General features: G+C 37.5%; 2 protein-coding genes across 2 annotated transcripts; one reads left to right on the top strand and one right to left on the bottom strand.

Moving 5' to 3' along the window:
- The first annotated feature begins 1039 nt into the window (after positions 1–1039).
- On the top strand, positions 1040–4325 carry LOC126799154 (uncharacterized). Its single transcript, XM_050526284.1, has 6 exons — positions 1040–1274; positions 1847–2058; positions 2262–2579; positions 2693–2767; positions 2999–3073; positions 3596–4325. Exons 1-6 carry the CDS (start codon positions 1076–1078, stop codon positions 4148–4150), a joined length of 1434 nt encoding a protein of 477 aa, XP_050382241.1. The 5' UTR covers positions 1040–1075; the 3' UTR covers positions 4151–4325.
- A 12140-nt stretch (positions 4326–16465) lies between these two features.
- Positions 16466–17902, bottom strand: LOC126798813 (transcription factor bHLH94-like). Its single transcript, XM_050525876.1, has 3 exons — positions 17377–17902; positions 16741–17190; positions 16466–16659 (listed from the first exon to the last, which is right to left on the bottom strand). The coding sequence occupies exons 1-3, from the start codon at positions 17851–17853 to the stop codon at positions 16558–16560; spliced, it is 1029 nt and encodes a 342-aa protein (XP_050381833.1). The 5' UTR covers positions 17854–17902; the 3' UTR covers positions 16466–16557.
- Positions 17903–19129: the final 1227 nt, after the last annotated feature.

Below are 19129 nucleotides of genomic sequence, written 5' to 3' on the forward strand. Positions count from 1 at the left end.
GTGGAATGGGAAACCGGGACAACCAGTTGTAGGCTTCTCTTCTATTTGTTCGCACAGTCGGTGTTTGATTGGTCCACGTGTCGAGTAGGAAAGATATTATCTATTGATTTCTCGAATTTCTTTTTTTCTTGAAGGCTTTATACGCTTGAATTTTGTAAATTATACAAACTTTGGATTTTTTTTTACGTAAAACACTAGAATCTATGAAAGCTGAAACAACACCGAGAACACAATCAAAAGAGTTGTAGTTCCGAAAGAAAAAAAAATGAAATTATTGTTCTATCAAAATACTTAGGCAGAACATGGTAAATTGTTGTTCCTTTAAAACATGGAGAAGGGAGTTTGGGGACTTGTTGACTCATTTTGTTTGAGTGCTCTACTTCTAACCATTAGTCTAGTTGCAGGCTTGCGGCATCAACAATGCAGTTAGCTATCTAGGAATTAAGTTGCAGTCGACCCACCGGAAAATTGGGACTAGAATAACTAGATGGAGAAATTTTTTTAGTGGATGAACGATATACTAATTTAGGGCAAAAGAACTATTAATGAGGGCTTTAATCACTTTTTAACTAACATGTACGATTTGAATATATTCTCAAATGAGAAATTTGCAAACCATTGACACTACAGTTGAGACAAAGTGTGCTTTAAATGGGTTTTCAATCCAAAACACGTCTCACTTGAGTGTGTTAAGTTATCACATAAATTACATTAATATAGTTTTCTACGGACGATGTGGGATGTGTGACATATATACTCACCCGCTAATTTCCAATGTTTCCCAGTCCGCCAGGTCACATGATAGTACTTGATTTCCAAATAATTTTCTAAATGAGGAGTGTAAAATGAAGAGTGCAAATTTCACTCCCCGAAAGGGGAAGGGAGGAAAAAGAAAACTCTTATGCGACGTCGTTTGAAGTTTACGTACGCAGTCCGTAGAGAAATACGTACCCGCCCCATTCCTCCCCCAAAATCTCCGTACTTTTATACAACAGTACAGGGTTTTAGTCTAAGGTTTTCCCTCTTGTTTTCCCCATTGCACCCAAAACCCATATAGAAGAAGCAAAAAAGCACGATGTGGTACCTTTGCTTCTTCTTCCACAGATTACTAGACTACAGAAAAGCCGAGGTTGAATCACTAGCCCAACTCTTCTGCTCCGAAGACGAACTCCACGATTTGCAATGGAGGCTCCCACTGCACCACCACCAAGACTCCCCCTTTCATTTCGTCAATCTTCCATCCGAGGATGTCGCCGCCAAAATCGCCAATCGCAGTTAGTCCAACTACTCTTTGTCTCTTTGTTTTGATCAGATCAGTTTTGTTTGCTGAGATTACTGCTTAGCTTAACAGTTTGGTTTTTTGGGTTATGTTTGGCAGTTTGTGTTGTTTTGTTGGGTTGGCTTTACTTTCTTGAACACTATAGTATGATTTGTTGGAGTTGTAGGCAAAACCCAGATTGGTTTTGATTAGTAGTTTGTGTGGAAACCCAGATTCTTATCCTCAATGAGATTAGGTATTAAGGTTCAAAATTTGATTCTTTGGGTTATTTTGGGAATTTCATTTCGAGGTATTGATGTATTTCTTATATGGAGAATTTGTGTAAGTGTAACAGTGTATACCCTGTAGTGTTCAAGTCTTAAATTTTATGGCTCTGCTTCAGCATAACCACTTTACTAGCTTTAAGGGACAATGGAACAACACCATTATGTTCCGCTGGTCTCATTTAGTAAAATTGCTTTTAACTTGTTTGGTGTCTCAATGGCTTATGATGATATGCTTAGAAAACAAAACAGTTCTGTACGAAAGGTGCCGTGAATTTTATACGTTGAACTTGCTATGTGGTAGGCATACTAGTGAAAGGAATGTATGAACTATGGGGAGAAGGAGGTAATTATGAAGAGCTAGAAGAGTCTATACGGAATTACCCAGATGAGCGGAAGTTGCCATACCTAGAGGCAGACAGTACTTTTAAGATTAATGTGGACACATTTGGGAAGGTCATCAGCCTCCAGGAGCAAACCCAACGCATTCAGGGGTTTCACTACATCCCTTTCAAGGTGATAATCTTAATAAAGCTTTGTTCTTCGGATGTATTTTAGGATAGATATTCCGTTACACAATCAAGCTGCCAAGTCTGCAATGATATGCTCGTGGAATATTTTGTAGCATCACAACATCCATAACTAGCTGTAGATACTGATTTGAAATAATTCTCCGTTGTCATTGATGGTGGGGGTTGTTTCTGATCTATTTGTGGCAGGGTCGAGTTAATTTAAAAAGTCCAGAGCACAAGTTCTGGCTCATGGAAACTGATGATTATGGAGCTAATAATGGTCTTCCGCCAATAGTTGAAAGAAGAATCTTTTTTGGTCGGGAGATTGGTGGTGCTGATAGAAAGCTATTACCAACTTATCAACTGAAAAGCCTCACATATCTTGGCCCAACAGCCATGGATGCAGAAATCGCATTCCTAATGGCCAACCAAGCTTTAGCCACACCAGGGAAGCTGGTTTACGACCCTTTTGTTGGCACTGGGAGTATTCTCGTAGCTGCTGCTCATTTTGGAGCCATGACAATGGTTCACACTTCTCTCTCTCTACAAATAGTAAAGTCTGAATTACGTTGCAGTTGATACTTTTAGATCATGCATTCATATAACTATGTTGTCATATGTACTTTCAAATTTTTCAGGGTGCAGATATTGATATCAGGGTGGTACGTGATGGGCGCGGCCCTGATTGTAATGTTTGGAGCAATTTCAAGCAGGTGAATGTGCTTTATGACTTTTTGGCTTGCAATGTTCCATTTCTGTATCTGCTACTGAATTTTAAATTTCATCAGCACTCAGATACTATGACATGCTTCTCAAAAAAAAAAACAACCTATGCCGCTGCTTATGATAATGAACAGTGTATGAAAACACGTATTTGGTAGGAAGCTTTTATTTGCCAATAATTTATAATTGATTGTACTTATTAGTCCACAACCTTTTTACAGTATGGATTACCCATGCCGATTGCTTTGTTAAGGGCAGATAATAATCTTCCTCCTTGGCGTTCTGGGTTGAAAGAGGTACTCTCTCTATTTCTTCTAGTGTTACTACCAACTACTTCCTTTTTTGTATTGGTTTACAAGCTTAATTGAACAAGCATTGTGCTTCTTTCTTTTCGATACTGTCAAATTTTGGTAGAACAGTTTTGGGTGACAATTTGGTAGTTGAACAGTAGTTATGTGGTAGCTGCCCACCCTTCTTTTCATATATCTTATCGATATCATATTTTCAACATTATTGCCTTCTGAAAGTGAAAATCATCTTCAGTTGCATTCCCAGACTTGTTTCAATATGTATCATATCTGTCATCTCTCCGATTAAAATGGGGACAGAAAACCCTGTTAGAAGGGCTTATTTATGGTGATCTGGTTGCTTTTTAAAGGAAGATGGCTTATTTTTTGTAATACCTGCTACATATACATAACTGTAAGAGGGTTAAGCATTTAAAAACATATGGCTCTTATTTGGAAAAGTATAAGTGCCATGTTTGGTGTCTTCTAGGCACTGATGACTTTGTTTGTTTCATTGTTTGGTTGCTATAGGTATTTGATGCCATAATATGTGACCCTCCTTACGGTGTTCGTGCCGGTGGGCGCAAATCAGGCGGGCGGAAGTTGCTCAAAGGGGTTGTTGGCCCTTACATTGTACCTGATGACAAGAGGACAGGCCATATTCCATCAACTGGCGCTTACACCTTGGTTGAGTGTGTACATGATTTGCTTGACCTTGCTGCCAGGATGCTTGTAATGGGTGGGAGGCTTGTGTTCTTCTATCCTGTTTTGAGAGAAGACGAAAATGCAGAATCCCAATTCCCAGAGCACCCGTGTTTTAAATTGGTTGCTTCTTCTGAGCAGATTCTGAGCTCACGTTACATTCGAGTGTTGCTAACGATGGTTAAGACAAGTCTATACACTGAAGAAGTTGCAGAAGCAGCCAGAATTAAACACATTGACTTCAAGGAGAACCATCTAAAGTGGTTAGAAGATGGAAACCTTCACTCTGCAGTTTTTAGTCCCGCCGATGCCCAATTAAATGGGGCCGATGATGCCAAAGCTACAAAAGAGCAAAAGCCAAAGTACAGGGGGAAATATGTATAAGCTTAACAGTAGGCTCTGTAGCTTAGGTAGTCATCATAGATTCCTAATACCAGCAGGAGAATGATTTTGCAGTAACTATGTGTTCCTCACAAATCAGCTGATTTCGGTTTGTTGTATTCTTGTAAGCTAATCATTTGAAAGACCAATATTAATTGAGTCTTGCGGCATCTCAAAACTTTCAACCAAGGGCCAATATGATGTTCATGATTTCTTTTTTCTTTTTTCTTTTTTCAATTGGGGTTATAGTCTTCTAATTAATATTAACAGGTTCTTGAAGAGCAGGTTACTTGAAGAGAAGGTCACTCGCTCCAAATTGACATGTTAGTGGTAGTTTGATGAGTAATCTGAGGGCTTAAATCCTTAATTAATTTTCCGAATATTTCTTTCTTTGCCCTCTCCATTTTGTTTTATCCTGATATATAAGTAATATAACCCAATGGATCCCACGTTTAGTGGTCTTATTGCTGGTCCAAGTTTAGTTGCAGTCATGGCAATAGCCGGCGCCTTTGGAGTAACTGATTTTCGATCTTATTATACACGTCGCAATTTCATCTTCCTAGCCAGCTTCCTCTTATTCTTCTTTAAGGCTTTAGGAATGGCTCGAAAAGTTTTCGATCTTATTATACACGTCGCAATTTCATCTTCCTAGCCAGCTTCCTCTTATTCTTCTTAAAGGCTTTAGGAATGGCTCCAAAAGTTTTGGGTTTGGGGACTAGTGTGCAGAACTGGGATATTTTTGTATCTTGATACATACGAAACCCGATACATAATCGGTATTTGCTGTCTGATGCCTTGTCCTTTGAACCAAGAACATTACATATGCACTTCATTATTAATTGAATCCAAACAACTAGTTGAAATTATGTGTTTCAAGTTTTTTTTTAAATACGAAAGTCAATAAGATTTAATTTAGTAAGAATACAAAGATAACACACTCATAAAGACCGATAATAAGAGTCATCTCATTTGGTCATTCAAACCTAGAAAATTACTAAGCTTACAAAGCCAAAAACATACACCTACAATGAATACCGTTTATAACACCATTATTTCAGTGCTTAGCAAAAATTAAAAGATTAGATAAATAGTTGCAACCAAATCTCCAAAACACTGTGACCGACTCAAAACTAAGTCATATTTTGGGTCAAAAAACCCAATCGAGCCAAACCCACTCCGCCCGTCTAGCAGAAGCCATAAAGCTGACCCATTTAGCCTTAACACAAGCCCAAAGCCCAATCACATACAACCCTAGGAGGGCCAAGATATGTCTCGACATAGCAGCCACCGTCTTCATCACCGCCGCTTGAGATCCAACTATAACCATATCAGAAGCCGTCACCGCCACAAGTCGGTACACAACTACGCCAACACGGTCGACCAACTCACCAAGATCACAATCTCGACCAGGATCGAAACCATCATTCATTAATTCGGGAACAATGCCAAAACCAATCAGGTTTTCGAGCCCAGACCGCCACATAGCCCCAACGTCGTCATTCACAAGCAAACTCGTCAACCACTCGGCGTATACAACCTGATCCTGCGGGCGACATCCACAAATATGATCTCACCACGACGACGAGGCATTCGACCCAGATCTCCACCAGATCCTGGATCCAAAGACCATGAAGCTAATTCACGATTAGAGAAGAGGGGATCCCACTCTCCAATCGCCGTTACAAGCCTTACCGGAGAAGAGAGGAGAACTCACAATCCCGCCGTCAACCCCTTTCTCTCCAAAGAGAGTGGAGAAGCTCCACCATCCGAAGACACCAGCGCGGCAAACTAGTCTTCACACCATATGAGGTTGGTAGTTTTCTAGTGAGATCCTGGGTTCAATACCCAATTTCCATAATTCTTGTTGTTTTTTGTTTTTTGATATTTTTAGTAGGCATCAAATCATATCAATATTGTGTGGGAGTCTTGATTGTATAATGAAATTAATGTATTACATAGTTTAGATTTTAGAAGACCCAATACATATTTATGATCACATCAATTTTTTTAGACTACGAAAGTACGAAACATACAATCACAACTATAATTATATAGTTTTATAGTTTCGCTATATATATTTAAGCCACCTTTAAATTTCGCACAAGACCCTTGAGATCTCAAGACTGGCCATGAATGCAGCTTTATGCGATAGGTATACGTATATACAAAGCTCGACTCTATTTATCTTTCAACAGTAATAGGAATGTTATCGGTTTGAATATCTTCTTCTTTGTTGTTGTAATGAACCAGTTTGCGTTTCAATATTGTGATTTTCTTCTCTCTAGCATTACAATTTCTTTTATTTTCTTGGACAGTTGAACATGCCGGTCTAATCGTTCATGGTTGGTGAATGATGGGTTGATTGAGATCAGTATTATTTTTATTTCTTCTAGAGTTTGGATATGTAGGTTCATTTGGTGTTTGTTGGTTTTATGCGTTACAATATGAACTTATAACTTTTATTCCGGTTGTCAATGAACTTCTTGTTGAATCCATATTTTCATTTATTCATATTCTAGCAAATGCATATGCAGCTCAACATTTGGTGGGGGTTATGCCTAAACCCTTATCAATATTACAACAACCATCTTCGAGGAGAACATCCCGAATAATAGTGGGAGTCTCTTTAATCCAAACATTAGCAACTCTACACCAACTAGCAAATGCATGCACTTTTGATGAGGTTATCTAAGTACGTATAACGTATCAAACACAGTTAACTAGTAATGGGTAAAAGGGCGTGAACCTAAATAAAACTCTTTCATATATAAGATCTACAATATTGAATATTGAATGTGGGAGAATTTATGTACTCCAATAGGGCTGGCATGGTATGGGAATTTACCACGATTACCGCAAAACCAACCGAGCCAATTAAATTAGTAACTGACTATGTCGGTTAACGACTTTTGCGGTTGGTTACCGTACCAATTATAGATTTGGCGGTACAGTGCGGTAATAGATTTTCATTACCATGGTAATTACCGTACCGACAGTTAATTTCTTCATACAGTCATACGGTCATACCTCATTCGCAGCTTCAGCCTTCAGCGCCAATCACTCTCGCTTACTCTCAAGCTCGACCACTCTCAGCCGTCTCCGTCGCTTCCTCTCGAGCTCAACCGCTCTCAGTCGCTACCTCTCTAGCCTCTCGATCTCTCTCGATTCTCTTAATTCTCTACGATCTCCGACCAGATCTCTTTCATCTCTCTCAGACAAGCTCGTCGCTGACCTCAGACAAGCTCAACCTCTCTCAACTTCTCTCTCACAGGTAATTAAACTTCGATTTGAGCTTTGATTTGACCTTTAATTCGATTCTCTTAGATAACTCTCCCTCTTTCTGGATTTCTAGGTTTTTGAGCTCGATAACTCTCCCTCTTTCTGTGTGTGAATTGTAGATCGAGGATGGGTCGCCAAAGGATTAGGATGATCGGAAGCGCATTAGGGAGGGGCAGGCAAGGCACGCAAGGGAGGGGCACTGGCGCACAAGGTGTGATCTCTTTCTCAATTTGGATTCATCTTATGTTTTGTACTTTTGTTCAAAGGGTTTGGATTTTTATTGGTTTTTGTTTTTCAATTTTCATAGTGGATACAACATTGTCTCATAATAGAACTAGTAGCTCATCTCCATATGTTCAATCGACCGCACATGTAGAGGAACACATAAAGATATCCCTATTAGGACCTCCCCCTGTCCCTGAACTACCTCCACACCCTCCTCCTCCTCCCCCTACCCCTGAACCTCAATATGAACCTCAACCAGAAAGTAGCTCACAACCTTCTTGTGGAAGAAAAAGAAAAGAACATGTGAACAAAAGTCGTCTTTGGAAATTCTTTACTCGATGTAGGTCACCAAATGGTGAAGTAGATCTGGAATGGTGCACCTGCAACACTTGTGGTACTGAGTTATTGTGTGTAGTTAGAAGAAATGGGACAAGCTCAATGTGGAACCATGTGAGGAAATGTGAGTCACACCCAATGTATGGCGAAGCAAACAAGCAAACTTCTGAATCTGATTCTAAACAGGCCAAACTAAACCTAAATAATGTGTCTGGAGGAAAACCCCATAGGTTTAACAAACAGAGGATTGATGATCTATGCATAGAGATGATAATAAAGAATGAACTGCCCTTTAGGCATGTGGAGAAGGATGGTTTTAAGGCTTTTGTTAATGAATTACAACCGCATTGGATTATATTGAATAGAAGGCAGGTTGCCAAGGGTGTATTAGATAAGTTTAATCATGAGAAGACAATTTTGTTGAATGGCTTGAAGGCATCAGACACAAGGATTTCAATCACCATAGACACTTGGACATCGATACAAAACATCAACTACATGGTTCTTACAGCTCATTTTATGGATGTTGACTGGAAATTGCACAAAATAATCATAAAATTTTGTCCAATTGTCAGTCACAAAGGTGATGATATTGGTAGAGCTGTGGAGCAATGTTTGAGGCAATGAGAGATCTCAAAAGTGTTTTCCATCACTGTCGATAATGCATCTGCTAATGATGTGGCAGTGCAATACATGAAGAGAAGGTTGAAGGGTTACAAGACTTTGATGTTTGATGGTGAATTTTTGCATTTACGATGTGCTTGCCATATTATTAACTTGATAGTTAAGGATGGTTTGAAGGAATTGGAAAAGGGGTTGCAGCAATATGGAATTGTGCAAAGTATGTTAGGAGCTCATCTGCTAGGCTTGATAAGTTTAGGGAGTTTATTGTTTTGGAGCAATGCAGGGCTAATGCAAATGTTCCATTAGATGTTATAACAAGATGGAACATCACATTTCTTATGCTGCAAGCTGCTTTGAAATATGAAGCTGTTTTTGGGAGGATGGCAGAAGAAGATGCTTTATTTATAAGCTATTTTGAGGATAAGATTGGACCACCGAATTATGAAAACTGGAGGGATGCTGAAGCATTTTTTTTGTTTTTGAAGAAATTTTATGAAGCTACTATTAAACTGAGTGCATGGAAATCAGTGACTGCAAACATATTATTTGTGGAGATGATTACATTGCAGACTGAGATTGACAAGGCTTGTGACTCTCCTGATCCGGTTTTGAAGAAACTTGCTTTGTCTATGAAGGCCAAGTTTGACAAGTATTGGAGCAGTTTTGAGGTGGTGAACAAGGTTGTCATGATAGCTAATGTTTTGGACCCAAGATACAAGTTGCAGTGGGCTAAAATGGCAATGAAAAAAGTAAAAGCAAGTCCCCAAGTAATTGAATCCATAGAAGCTGACTTGAAGAAGGTCTTGATGAAGATGTATAATGAATATAAATGTGAAGAAAATATTGATATGACTGGGCATGCTTCTGGTAGTGATATGGCTGAAATGGAAATTGAAGATTTGGATGAACTCGATGAAGTTAGCAGGGAGATAGCTAGGGAGAGGGTGGCTGAGCAATCTCTGTGCATAAGAACCGAAGTTTATCAATACTTATCCGATAGATATGTCAACCTTTTATCCAAGGGTTTTGAAATTGCCAAGTGGTGGAAAGGCAATGAGGCAACCTATCCAGTGCTATCAAAGCTGGCCAAGGATATATTTGCTATTCCTTGCTCAACAATGGCATTTGAAAATGCATTTAGTTTAGGTGATAGAATTGTTGATCCTTTTAGAGCATCATTGACACCGAGAATGGTGGAAGCCCTTGTGTGCACTAGTGATTGGCTAAGGGCTGATCCACCAAACATATACAGGGATCCTATTGAAGAATACCTAAATTTTACTATGAGTTAGAGGAACTTGAGAGAGGTAACTAGACTTTTTACATTGTGAATGGATATGAAATATCATACCTTATTATTATTATTATTATTATTATTATTATTTTATAACTATGTGAATTTGGTTTTTTTTTTTTGCAGAAAGTGGTTTCAATGATGGTCAAGTATTTGAGGCACCAACCCCAATAGAGCTTACTGGAAGTTCTGGGTAAAATAGTGTGTAGCAGTCAATTGAGATTTGTGATCCATTTTTCATATGGTTGTTTTGTTTTTCTTTATAGTTCTGTGGGTCTTGAACTAGGGCTACAATTGGAGTCACTGTATGAAAGATTGATTAGCTGCCATCAGTGTCTCCATTCACAGCTCATCATGTTTCAATGTTTCACCATCTAGGTGTTAATTACCTGTCAAATTATTGCATTGTTGCATATTTTAGGTTGTTGGCTTTCTGTATACTAAACATTTCTCTCAGTTTTGTGTTTTCTTGTTTGTTAATGACAAAAGAACTCAAGAGCTAGTGAACTACAAGGGATGGTTGGATGACTAGGCATCTAGGCTGACAAGCAACACTGCAGCCTTGCAGCAGTCCAGCAGCTTGTTCTCAACTATGTTTGTGATTTGTTAATGTGTTATTGAACAATTTGAAGTTTTGAACTGTATTTATGATTTTGTGGTTATAATGTTGTATGATTCACTTGTATGAACCTTGTTAAGTTGGTTTTATAACTCTTTGTTGATTATTTCATAGCAGGAAAACCCTAAAAGATTTGGGTCATGTCTTATTTTTCATGAAAAAAAACTGGCCCAATTTAATGTTGGTAAAGGCCCAACCGTACCGTACCAACATGTACCGTACCGTACCAACATGTCGGTATACTGACTTTGGTAGTTGGTAATGGTAATAAAATTTTATTTATCGATTATAGTTGGTTGGTAATTGGTAATGATAAAAAAATGTTGGTAACCGTACCATGCCAGCTCTATACTCTAATATATCCTACAACTGGTATAATGGAATAATGAGAGTGAAATTTACGCTCTCATTTTAGTATTTTACATGGTTAAAATTTAAAATATTTATAAAGAGACGAAATCCAATATATTACTACAATCCATATTACTACATTCATTTCGTAATGTTATTGGGTGAACATCCTTACCACACAAATTTAAACAACATTTATGTCGCATGAAGAGGTCTCAATGATACTATACATTCTGGTAATCACATGGGCATGTTTATTAACTTAAAATTGAACTCCTCATGAATGAAATTCATCAAGAATGAGAGATGGAATAAAATTGTGTACGGAGATCCATTTCAATTGAGTTATTTACTTACAACATGAAATCAGATCAGAAACAAAATGAATTATGTACGATTAATGTTTTTATTTACCGTAAGGAAATTAGAACTAAAACCAATTTGATTACAAAAATACCGATATATAAATGAAGTCACACATTTTTCTATTTACCATATCGTAAGAATTTGTACATTTCGATAATGATCAAACACAAGACTTTATTCATAGGTTATTCACATTGTTATTTATTTTCCATTTGCTTTTCATAATCTGATAGTATAAACTAGATATCACATATCGATTATATATATATATATATATATATATAAATCTTCTTTAATTTTTACTAGACAAAAATTGTCACTAACTTTGAGTCTCACGAAATATGTTGTTTGTTTTTGAGTCTTAACAATAACATATATTGAAATTAAATGAGGGGTAGTTTTGGTAGAAAAAATTCCCGAGCTTTGATATTGATACTCACCTCTCCTTTCAGGTATCAAGTTAGGGGGAATCGATTCCTGATTAAAAGGTGAGATCCACATTAATTTCAATTTCTTTATGTGTTAGTAAACGATGAAATTTACTCATCCCGTAATCAATTTCTCCATTCTCTATTGCATTACAAATTAGTAAACATGTCTCAAAAACAAAAGGAAGAAAAAAACATTTTTGATGACTCGGCTGTTGGTACGTGCACAAACCATCGATCCGTTCAGCCATTACAAAATGCATGGATTGTTTAATTTGCGTAATTTCGACGTACCCCACAATCACAAAATTAGAAATAATACAATTTCATAATGCATTATTCTGAAGTTGTAAAATTAGTACTTAAAGTATTAATTTCCAGACTGAAGTTGGAAAAACCCTAGCCTCGGTTGTTAATCTTTTCTCTGTAGTCATCTCTTCGGTCAGTTCTTTTCTTTGGTAATAAGGAACTGTTTAATTTCTTTGGCAATAAGAAAGTAAAGAAACTGTATTTTTTTTCCTCCATTAAAAGTAGCTAGGACGCAAATATCTGATCGTAATGCGCGCTATATTTACCGGCTGCAATCATCATTATCCTTTTTTTTCTTCTTTGGTAAAAATAAATGTTTCATTTTCTTTCACGAAAAACAGTATTAACCTAGCTTGTGCTCAAAGAAAACATGCTTGATAAGCTGATACATATTTAACTTTCAGATGATTTTGGAGAAGAAATTAAAAAACTAATTAAGCCTCATATCGATCAGTTCAGATCAAAGCTCTAGAGGAAATTAAATGGCAGAGTTTGTCATCGCTGTTCTTGGTATCACTGGTTTAGTTGGGGGTTACCGGCATTGTCGCAAGCAATGGGATTTACATGCTCTTAATAAGGATTTCAATGATAAAGAAAAAAAATTTGCCAAGCACCCTCTATTTATCCACATTATGCTACCATTCTAAACCCATGTAATGTATTTAATTGCTCAATTTTTATGTAAATATGAGTTGAAAAAAGACACATGACATGAGTTTAGAATGATAGGCAAATGAATTGTGGTCGGAAAATTTGCTTCCGATTAGAATGGAAGCATGTTAGGTATATGATCGATCGTCATCTATTCTTTCTTTTCTTTAATATTTTTTGTCGAAATCTTCCGCTCTTGTAGATCTCCATATTTATCCTTTTGGTTTCGAGATCCTCCGATCTCCATCCATATATATTCGATCTGTTATATTACGTATGTATTCTTTGTTTCTTTTTGTTTTCTCTTTCAAATACTGATGCCAACAAATCTAAATAAATATCTTAAACTTCAGCATGCATGTATCGGAAGGCGTCAGTATGTTCCACTAGAGGCCTTCATTGATCCTCCCGTCGGCGTACATCAAAAATACACAGAATATTTCAGGTGGGTTTGTTCCAAATGAGAAAGATAACTAGTTGTGCTATATGTTGAAACTTGAAAGTAATCTTAAATTTTAGTAAGTTGACTATACGTGTATACGGAATTTTTATCTGTAAGTAGCATTAAAATCACGACGGTGGTTGCCCTTACTGTGCTCTGTATAAGCCATCCAACTATCGAAGACTCGTCTGGGGGATTCGTTCTACTTAATTAGTAGCAGCGCGATGGGTAGCAAGGATCCGATCGCTGAGTTTAACTATTTCTTAGATGGTGAATTAGCTATTTAGCTAGAACCGTTGTTTTAATGATTTTGAGATAGTGTACGTAAGTTTTACCGGCCAATTGAACTTCTTATATTTGTAGTTACATAACTAGCTCTGGGTTTATAATCAAATTTTACTAGCTGGCTACACTGCTCAACATTTCTCTAACTCTGTTCTTACTTACGATGCTCCGGATCATTATCCATCAGTGACTAGTATGACTGTTCATAATTACTTGTAACGTCACAAACTAATTCATATCAAGTTTACTGAAATATTAAAACTAGGTCATTCCATTAATTAGTTGACTCACAACCTCTCATTTACAATTGAGAGATTATATCATTAAACAAAATTATATTGGACAATAATTTTATGATTCCATGTGAAATCAAATACTGTAATGTGTTTTTTTTAGCATCCTAGAGTAACTTTAGTATGGAAATATCACTTTAGACAATGAGATATATGCGCCTTGCCTCAAGAGTCAAGACTTACGCCACTCTTTAGGAAATGTCTCGACTAACGCTTTAAAATATTAATCTCAACAGAGAATGCTAATAAAGTAATAATAAAATTGGAAATAGATCGGATGGCCGGGTTGGTATTGCCTAGCTAGTTGGTAAGTTAAGAGCCTTAGGACGAGGTCTAGAGACTTTCCTTGCTTTATCGATCGATCACCTTCACTTGCTTAACTTCTTCCCACTTGATAGCTTTAACTAACATTTCAGAAAGGAAAAAATTTGCGTACAACCTAATATGTAACTGTGCGTCATAACTCTTACCCATTTACATATTTTTGGGATTATAAATATATGATTTTAATCGTTTAAAAATTTAGTTTATTACTAAAGATCCTTTTTATAAAAGACTAACATAAATAAAAATCGTTTGTTTTATCGATTGCATCAAATAAATTAACAGTTATGGTGAAAGTTAGTAGTCTCATGATCAACCGTCAATTTATTTAATGCAATCAACTATGAAGACAATTTTTGTTTACATCAATTTTTTGCAAACATGATCTTTATTAGTTTAATTAACTTTTGAACTGTTTAAATTTTTTATTTACATTGCGAAAAGTAGACAAATAAAAGATAGTTTGGACACGCACGTACATATCAGGTTGTACACAAATTTTTTCCGTCAAGAAATGCTCGTTAAAGCAATCATAGTGGGAAGAAGTTAGGCCAGTGAAGGTGATCGATCGATAAAGCCAGGAAAGTCTCTATGGAGTATGGATAGATGGAGTTACCGAGCTCTTAACAAGGGAAAATATACACACACATACATGCGCATAATTCTATCATCTGATCCATGATCCCTCCAATAATTCTCTCTTTCTAAACAAAAGTGTCTTATTATCTTTTTTTAGGGAATGAAATGAATTTATTTAGCATTAAGCCACAAAGAGCACAAAACTCAACGATCACAAGAATCATGCAGAGGGTGACAAGCCACCCTTAGCAGGTGCTACCTACTAGATAACATAAAACGAAACTAAAAGGCAATATAAGGTCGAGATCCCACTACACTTACGCGAAAGGTGGAGTATTATTAGAGAAAATAAAAACTAGGGGCTAGCATAATATATGAAGTCCACAAGGCCCATAGAAAGAAAAACCCTAAACCCAACATTTGACCCAGCCTTGTTCCCAACTCCACTTCTCACAACACAATCCCACCGCCACACTGGTCCATGACCCAACCTTCAAGAAGAAACCACCCCTTCATGAGATCAAGTCGCATGCCTCCCCACCTGAATGAGAAGAAGAGGCTCCATGAGCACCAAACCACTGCAAAGAGAGAAGTATTGCGCCCTAGGAGTATCACCACCACCTTGATGAAGAAACAACGCCTTAGTCTCCGTTAAGAAACAGAGCATCCTCTTGTGCCACACTTGGAACCGAACCCACAATGTACAACTCGAAAAGCAATGAAACAAAACAAACCAAATCAAACCAGCAAAGTCTCAGGCACCACAGATCCACAAAACCAAAGGACTCCAAATTAACAATACATGTCCGGCGGCCTCATGGTAAAAACGAGGCAAGCCTCACCGGTGCGGAGCACCACAGAACGGGAGCACTAAGGCCATTGTTGTTGTGGCAGCTCTTTCGTCAGGGAGAGAGTGTTTTAGGTTTTTGTTTGGAAAGTAGTTGCAAGAAAGTTTCATAATCTCAAAATATTATTTCCTATAAAAGCGTCTTATTATCAGTTTAGCACATTCATTATAAATGGCTCTATGCATCGACACTCTTTAACCCGACATATAATTCACCGTTTTTAATCACCTGGGAATTCGAGATTGAACAACGTACGGCTATATATTTGAGGTCATACTAGCTTGCCTTCCCAGAATGATCACATATCAGTTCCAGGTCATATAAAATGTCTCGCAACTCTCTTTGGTCGTTGAAAATTTTGGAATAGCGAAACTAGTACTACATCAAAATTTGTAGTTTTTCATTCGCTAAATGAAAATATTTACCATTTTCATGTATTCATACCTTGGTACGTATGGCCTTCAATAATTGTATTTACACTTTTGATCAATAGGTTCTTTTTTTTTTATTTTTTTGGGAAATGTAGGGTGTTGGCTAGCTAGGGTTGCATGCAGAAAAGCTGTACTATATGTATGTTCAAAAGCTGTCAATGTATGGCAGCATTCTCTTGCGGCTTAATCTACTATACATCAATGTATGTTATACATCTCATATCCGACGGTTGACAACATATATTATTTTTATGACCCCACTCATAAAACAATATCGACCGTCGGATGTGAGATGTATAGCACACATTGATGTATATTAGGATTTTCCTTCTCTTGCTAGCTAGCTTTCTGTTTTGACTTCAATCTTGATGGATTGATCTATATTTGGTGTCAATTCATGCATAGACTGAAATATTGAAGAAAGGCTTCATCTTCTTACTGATGCTATCTGCAATTCTTAATTACTCCATGTTTGAACTTTTATATTGCTAGTGTTATTCATAAACTCAAATGATTGGTTCCAAATGTACGTTAGAGATACCTGAGTCCTGCTACTTCAAGAGGTCAATCATGCTCCAGAAGAGAAAACTTACAATTATTATGATAATTCCATTCAAAGACTACAATGATCGAGTTTAAGGCTTGATTTAAAGGATAAATTCATAAATTAATAATTTGAACTAGAAAGGAGGGAATTTTAATTTGATGATGATGAAGAACCAATGATCAATTGAAGAGCAACATAGCCTCTTCCTGAATCCTAGCTAGAATCTGATACACAGCTGTCGCAATTTCATCCACTGAATTCAACGCGCAGTCCTCTTCTACCTGCTCTTGTAAAGAAAGAATTGAATCAAATTATGCTTGAACTTGTAAATTAGTAAAAAAGAGAGTACGCTCAGTAATTACCTTGACACTAAGAGAATAGAGGACAATGTCGTCAACAGTAGAAATATTGAGGTGAAGAATGGTTAGCCGCAGTGTGTGCAACCCAGAAACAAACTTCAGGAGTTGCTTTGGAACCCTTTTGGATCTGACCTTAAGGTTTGCATGGCTGTCCACCATAGTCACCTCAATGTCTGCTGCTGCTGCAACCCTCACATTCATATCCGCGGCGTACTTGGGCTCATCAACGAACGGCGTCTGATCAGAATCGTATCGATTTTCATGACTAGTCTGATGAGCCGTACTAGTGCTAGAACTAGCTGTTGATGATGAGTATTGTGGGAAGCTAAAGAAGTCTGAGAAAGGCAAATCCGAACTGTAATCGTTCTGCTTTTGAGCGCCAAGTAATTGAACCTGTTGCTCTAGCTCCTTTACAAAGTTAATAGCACCCCCAATGATTGAAGCTTGGTCACCCTAATAAAAGAAATAAACGGATTAGTTATTCACATTCCAAGCAAAGTCACCATCATATTCCCATCTCCTAAGTAATTAGAGTTTTTTTTTAATGGATCCCAAGTAATCATAGCTGGACGGTACAATGAACACGAGACTTGAATAACAATAATATTAACGACTAATTAAGAAGAGAGATCTAAGTACCCTTTGAACATATGAATCGGGCATTATAGATCGAAGGGCAGAAAGATACTCATTCATTTGTTTTCTTCTGTTGCGCTCAACAGCAATGTGCGTCATTCTCTGGTTCTCGATCTCCTCCCTGTTCTTTTTACTCTTGGCACGCCGTCGTTTGGGACGAGCGGTGGTCGTCTGACCTGTATCCTCCGCTGATGGACATTGAAACTGAGATTGATCAAAGTCAGTTAACCCATCTGGGTTTGGATTAGAGAGCTGCAGCTCATCGAAATGCGGAACCATTGAAGGGGTTGAGCAGTAACTAGCAAAATGGTGGTCTGTTTGGTTGCCGAGAAAATCAAAAGAGGCTTCTTGCAGCAGCTGCTGCTGATGGTGATGATTTTCATGGTCATCATCATAGCTCCAACTGCCTACTAACAAGTTGTAAATGTCTTTGTTAGAAGTGTAAGGATCTCGAGGGAAAACGACGGCGTCTAGCGCCATGTAAGTTGGATGATCTTTGGCTAATTGGCGATACGATACGTGGTGTTGCTGGGATGGAGAAATGGAATTGAGGTTTTTAAAGGGCTAGATGTTGAAACAAATCTACAGCACATCCTGCACGTGAAATAAAGTTGAACTTATTGCAAGCTAGAGGAAAACATTGCACAGCATACTAGCTATACATGCACATCAATATGATTTTTGTTTTTTAGATTTGTATCCGGTGTAGGTGCATATAACAAAGACACACACATCTATTTCCCATGTACACACAGACTGACCATACGCATACATGTCAACTGTTCACAATATATTTGTGGCAAACTGAAAACTAAAAGGAAAGAAAAAGCCCTCCTAAATTTGATAACCAAGCATAATTTACGATTGCAGTAGGGGTGGGCACGGGACGGGATGGGACGGGACGGGGCTCATCCCACGTCTCGTCCCACTCTTTTGAATCGGGACTAGACAAGGGTTTTTAAGAATGCATCCCACTCGGGATTAATCCCGGTTGGGACGAGACGGGATCGGGACGGGACGAGACAAATCCCACCTTCCTATGAAGTTAAATAAAAACCTATATTTTTACTTTTTCATTAACAAAGTAACATTTAATAATGAAATTTTAACAAAAAAATGCATATTATGTTCACAATATTATAATTTACCATTATTATTTGAGTTGATAGAATTTTGGAGTTATTAAGAACATAAATTAGTTTCATTTTCATACAAATATATAAGAATTTTTAAGTTTTCATTAAAGGTGGGACGGGACGAGATGAAGCGAGATAGAAATTATTCGTCCCACGTCCCATCCCACCATTATGAAACGGGACGGGACGAACGTTTTTAGACCTTCGTCCCGTCCCGTCCCGTCCCGTCCCGTCCCGTCCCTATGAATTTCGGGACGGGATCAGGATTTCCGTTTTTTATGCCCACCCCTATAATGTAGCCGTAAAGAAAAAGAGCGTTTCGACCAAATTTTAGAGGAGAACTATTCTACGTATATAACAAGGTGCAAGTGAACCGACAAATAATGTGAAATCTCAGTCATTTGTTTAATTATAATACTAATATTTGAGATATGAGTGAAGATTAAATTGCACAAAATTTTAATCGAAAAGAAAATTAATATATAGATTGAACAATCTCAACATAATGGAATTACTCACAAAAACAAGATCAAGAATACGGCATCCACAAAAATCAGCCATGAGATGTCTGAAAACATTAAGCACATGACTTGCACACTATCTATCGGTGCAACAACATT

The sequence above is a fragment of the Argentina anserina genome, chromosome 6 (assembly GCF_933775445.1).
Source record: "Argentina anserina chromosome 6, drPotAnse1.1, whole genome shotgun sequence".
Taxonomy (NCBI): Eukaryota; Viridiplantae; Streptophyta; class Magnoliopsida; order Rosales; family Rosaceae; genus Argentina; species Argentina anserina.